At 36.7% G+C, this 6,125-nt stretch overlaps 1 protein-coding gene across 1 annotated transcript; it reads left to right on the forward strand.

The window, feature by feature from the left end:
* Positions 1–687: 687 nt before the first annotated feature.
* Positions 688–2,102, forward strand: rxfp3.3a2 (relaxin family peptide receptor 3.3a2). The gene has a single exon (XM_055211208.2). The coding sequence runs from the start codon at positions 843–845 to the stop codon at positions 1,965–1,967; it is 1,125 nt and encodes a 374-aa protein (XP_055067183.1). The 5' UTR covers positions 688–842; the 3' UTR covers positions 1,968–2,102.
* Positions 2,103–6,125: the final 4,023 nt, after the last annotated feature.

Genomic DNA, 6,125 nt, shown 5'->3' on the forward strand with positions numbered 1-6,125 from the left:
AATATCTTCCTTATATCATTTATTACATTACTTCCATAATATTTGTTATCCTACTATGGAAGTCAATGGTTACAATCAGTTGTGTGCTTACAATCATTTATCAAAATATCTTCTTTTGTGTTCATCAGAAAAAAAGAAATTCATACAGATTTAGAACAACATGAGGATGAGAAAATGAATTTCATTTTTGGGTGAATATTCATTTAATGCAACCAGTTTTTTATTTTGCATAAACAAGAGGTCTATTTTTCCATCTCGTGTTCAACCCTGCTGCAAAGCATACAAAATCCAGTGGTTTCCATTGCAAACACCATTATAAACCGCATCAACGTGTTACAATTAAATTCATTAGAAAATTCCTTTATGTAGTGTGTTTTAGATCTTATTTCAATAGGATTTCACTGTGCACTATGGGTTCCCATCCACCAGATAACATTACACAAACAGAACCCAACAAAATTCCAGTAGAGAATAGAACATCATTCAAGTCCCATTATAACCATTAAATCCATTAGACTTTTGTGATGTTTTCTATTGTGTTATACCTTATTCAAAATTAAACATGTGTTGAAATGGCTTTGCATGACGTCAACTGTACGGAGATGTGTCCGTCACGGGCATAATCCAGTGCGCGCTCTTCACAGACGGGCGCGCCCTGCGCGCATCTCCATAAAGCTCTGGTTGTCAGGTGTACTGTGATCAAACACGGCGCTTATCAGTACAGAAACTCGTATCTAATACCGTCTGTTTGCATTTACTCTGAAACGATGTGAGACTGGTGATATGTCAGGCGCAAAGACCACTGCGTATCCAGGCACCTGTTGACGCTTCGATCAGAAATAATGGGCGACTTATTAAACTACACTGGAACTTTTAACAAAAGTTTAATGGATCCTGACAAGTTCAGCAGTCTGGAGGATATCGACGTGACTGCGGATGGGAACCTCGCCTTGCGGATCATAATCTCGGTGGTTTACTCCGTGGTGTGCGCCGTGGGTCTGGTCGGGAACCTTTTGGTTTTCTTCTTGATGAAAATTAGGCAAGGACGAAAGAAATCCACCATTAACGTTTTCGTCATCCATTTAGCTGTGACTGACTTTCAATTCGTTCTGACTTTGCCTTTTTGGGCGGTGGATACGGCGCTGGATTTCAGCTGGCCGTTTGGTAACGCCATGTGCAAAATCATTTTATCGGTCACTGTGATGAACATGTACGCCAGCGTGTTCTTTCTCACGGCCATGAGCATCACTCGCTATTGGTCTGTCGCATCTGCCTTAAAGATCCCTTCTAGAAAAAGGTTTGAGACTGTAAAATGGATATGCGCCGTGTTGTGGGTCCTGGCGACTGTAGCCACGGCACCAACTACAATTTTTTCCACAGTGACAGTTGTTGCAGGTGAAAAACTGTGTCTCCTTCGGTTTCCAGATGGTCACGATTGGCTTGCTCTTTATCACCTTCAAAAGATTGTCGTTGCATTTATCTTGCCCATGTTTATTCTGTCGGTATGTTACCTTCTGCTTTTAAGATTTATTCGACAAAGGCGCGTTAAGAATCACCAAGGCAGGCGATCTAAAGTAACCAAGTCTGTCACCGTGGTAGTCCTCTCTTTTTTTATCTGCTGGATGCCAAACCACGCGATCACTCTTTGGGGCGTCCTGGTGAAACTGAACGCCGTGCACTGGGATAAAACATATTACATGGTGCATACTTACATTTTCCCGCTGACTGTTTGTCTTGCCCACACAAACAGTTGTCTAAACCCAGTTTTGTATTGTCTCATGCGAAGGGAGTTTAGGAAAATGCTGCATAGTTTATTTTGGCGCATGTCATCACCTGCTTCTTCCAAAGCTGGAAAATTACATGGATACAGTGGTGGCATCAATCAAGATGACGCACACATTGGGGTTCATTTAAACGTGATGGACACTCAGCAGTCCAGCCATCCCGCGACTGTACCACAATCTTAACAATATAAAAGTCTTTGTCAGGTTCAATAACAAACCTTTAACCTCAACATGTCTGTTTCACAAAAGGCCATTTGCAGTGGAAAAAAAGGTAAGAAATGTTTTTGTATGAAGCTTCCTGAAAGGTTCCTTGGGGAACCATAAATGGTTCTTCTATAGTGCAGCACCAACAGCATATGTCCAAATATTCAGTCAAAACCGTTCTATTTCATCATAAACAATCTGAAAACAGGGCTTTAAATGTAAAATACCGAACTTGTCCTTTAAAAAAGTCATGTGAAAGGTCCCCTTTAAAGAACATTTTCACTACAAAGAACGGTTCTTCAGTTTAAAGGTTCTTTATGGAACCATTCATCCAGAAATTCTTCTTTGACATCGTAAAGCACCTTTATTCAGTGTATGGATTAGCAATGCAAAATACAGTATATGCATATGTAACCCTACCTGTGCAAACCAGGCTCACTGATTTCAATTTTTGACAGTCAATATTAAAGATATCAAGGTTATGTTTTGAGAATGGTCTTTATATTATGTAGAAAACAGTAAATTACAAAAAAAGACTTTAGCTTGGTTTTTTTTTACAGACTGGGTAACATATTTGTTTTGTAATCTCAACAACACTGAAAACGAATCTCAAAACAATTGTCATGGTCTTTGCATCACTGTGTCACAAGTTGTCAGTGTATTTGTCAATTTGAAATGTGAAAAATATACTGAAGATGTTCTGATGTATTTTGACAGCTATAGGCATGGTTGCACAAGTTGATAGATGTTTATGTTAGCTGTAATATTGTTATATCTTTAGCTTTTAAATGTATTAGGCTACCTAAGATAACTGTGAAGCAGATAACCTGATTCTCAAAAGGATTGGTTGGTTCAGTTCAGCAAATTAATACTGATAAGATTTTACTTAATTTCCTTCTGCACTGTTTATTGTCAGTTATGATCATCACATTAATTAGATTTCATAAGAAGTTAAACAAAACAAATAACTACAGTAATCAAATAATGAAACCTGGAGTTTATTTAACCCACTAAACCTGGCCAAGACTAAAGAGCAAATTTATTGTTTTATCGCCTTGATTTAGGTAATTATGGACTTTATACGTTTCTTACATCAATATATGAAAATATATGTAAATACCTGGGATTTTTTTTTATTAAAGACTAAATGTATCTATATTTAACTAGGCAAATGTCCTGGAAGGGTATTGCGTTAATTAAAATTTATTAAAAGCTGTTATAGGTGATCTTATAGCTTTTAATAAACATGTAAACCAGTGGTCAATCAATAAAACAGCAGTAAAAATGTGATTATTCCCACTACTGAAGTCATGATTAAGAACTTGTCATGTAGGTGCTTTTTTTCCGAAATAATGGAAGACAGGTTCATACTGGCCTGTCTTGGGAAAATCAAAACATACAATATGCTTCAAATTATTATTCATATATGTACATTTGTACTACTTTAACAACAAGCAAGGCAACTAAGCTGTTGGGAAAAAATTATTATACCCGTCACAGCTGAAATCCTTCTCCCATTTGCCATTTGTAAAGTTTGAGGCCCGCCCATGTTGGTGCCAAAATTATTTCTGAAACTTCCCAGAGGTAAACAGGACGTCAGAGGACGTTCATGTGCAATTTTTACCTGATAAACCTGTATTTACGATTATTCCTATAGCATGTGAGGGAAACATAAGTCAAACTATAAAATACTATAAAATGATAAAGAGAAATGGTTCTTCTATGGCAGTGGTTCCCAACCTTTTTTCTTGAGTCCCCCTAAGTTCATATACAACAATTTGAGCCCAACCAAACACTCCACATCTATCTTTTCATTTGATTTTGCTGTTACGCTGACAAGCACATTTAGTTGAAATCATTATTTTACACAAGAAAATATTTTAACTACCTTATCTTGGCATTGTAAGCATATGATCAGTGATGGGAGAATCGCGTTACAAAGCGGTGACAAGCATGTAACCAAGTGTTTTTTTAAAGCAAGTAACGCAATTACAATTACTGACATTTTAATGAGTTACTAGCGTTACTCTGTTTTGTGAAAAATTAACACTTGCAGACAAGACATTTCTGATCTTACATCGCAAGACCGTGATGGGCGGCGCAATAAATCATTAAACTTCATTATGGCCGACAAATATCAAAACGCGACAACATACCTTTGCTTAAAAATTTTGTGTCTCAAAAGGTCTGTTTGTAAATTATCTTTGCTAAGCAATCCTAGTATGACATCAACTTGCATTTGTAGTCCACAAAAGTATTAAATCTGAGAAATGTTAATATATTCTCAGATGTTTACATTGGCTTTCATAGAAGAGAACGATCCGCGATTGTTGATTTACAGTAAAATATGCACCCTGTGCTGTACAACCGTGTTTAAACTCCATAGTATGTGGGAGTGCGCATTTAGTTTCCGTTTTGGTTCCACTCGCTCAGTGTTTTCGACAAATCAATCCACTCGCTCTGTGTCCGTCCGACAAAACAATTCACATATTTCGTTTTCTGATTCAATATCTTCCCTTAATCATGTGTATCATTTAAATCAAACAATATATGATCTTAAAAATCATGGATGCGGTAAAGAAAACTGTGCGACTCCACTGTATTCCAAAAAGCGCACTATACCCGCAAGCTTCACAGTCCCCAAATTCTTAAAGAGACAGTACACAATTTTAACACAATAAATATATTCAATGTAAACCTACAGAATATTTGTCTAAATCAGGGGTGTCCAATCCTGCCTCTGGCGACCGACTATCCTGCAGAGTTCAGGTCCAACTCTAATCAAACACACCTGCCTTCAATTTTCAAGTAATCTTGAAGTCCTTGATTAGCTGCTTCAGGTGTATTTGGTTTGGGTTGGAGCTGAACTTTGCAGGACAGTCGATCGCCAGGAGCAGGATTGGACACCCCTGGTCTAAATGGTCTAAATGATATACATAAATAAAGTAAGCTTACATATTATGATAATTTCTAACAAAAATATTCAAAGGCTGAATCTAAATCAAAATAGGCTCCTACAGTATGTGATATATACATGTAAAATAGCCCATCCATTTAAGATACTTTACTTAAATAATACAGTACATAACCAATCTAACAAAAGAGTGACGCCCACTATCATTTAATCGTTTGACTGTTGAGTACTGTTCATATTTACATTTAAAGCTGCAGTGTGTAAATTTTAGCGACATCTAGTAGTGAGGTTGTGAATTACAACCAACGGCTCAGTCCACTGCTCACCCCTTGCTTTTGAAAAGCATTGAGAAGCTACAGTAGCCGCCACCGGAAAAACATGTAATTGTCAGAGACAACTTAGTAAAAAAAGTTTGTCCGTTAAGGGCTTCTGTAGAAACATGGCGGCACAAAATGGCGACTTCCACATAAGGGGACCCGCTGTGTATATAGATAAAAATGTCTCATTCTAAGATAATAAAAACATAACTGTTCATTATAAAAATGTCTTTATACACCCCTGATAATATAGTTTTGTTTAATATTTTGCAATTCTGTCAAGAGATCCTTCTAAAAATTACACATTGCACCTTTAAAAAGCAGACATAAAAGTAACTTAAAAGTTACTTTCCCTAGTAACTAATTACTTTTGATATACATTAACTGGTAGAGTAATTCAATTACTTTTAAAAGAAGTAATTAGTAACTGTAACTAATTACTAATTTTTAGTAACTTGCCCAACACTGCATATGATTTTTAAAAAACTTTTTAAAATATGATTTATTACAAATGATTAGTGGAATATTTTATGCATCTTAATTTGAGCTCAAAGAATATTAGATCCCGCGCCTCCCTGTGAACTCTGGTGCTGCCCTAAGAAGGACCCTGACTCCAGGTTGGGAACCACTGTTCTATGGCATCAGTGTGAAGAACCGTTTGTAGCATTTTCTTTACTCTTTCAGCGACATTGATGAGTTATCTTGAGATACGGCAACCATATTTCCACTATTATCCACTAGGTGGTGCTCTTACCCAACTTATAAAACACTGAAGCATCCACTGATCCAAAAACAGGAAAAACTAATTTTTTGTTTTGATCATCGCTGTGAATCTGATCTCTAACTAAGTCCTTTACAAATGCTATTATCTCAAAATTTGGGTTAGGGATAATTTGGTATTAAAAA

Source organism: Misgurnus anguillicaudatus, chromosome 21, assembly GCF_027580225.2.
Source record: "Misgurnus anguillicaudatus chromosome 21, ASM2758022v2, whole genome shotgun sequence".
Classification (NCBI taxonomy): domain Eukaryota; kingdom Metazoa; phylum Chordata; class Actinopteri; order Cypriniformes; family Cobitidae; genus Misgurnus; species Misgurnus anguillicaudatus.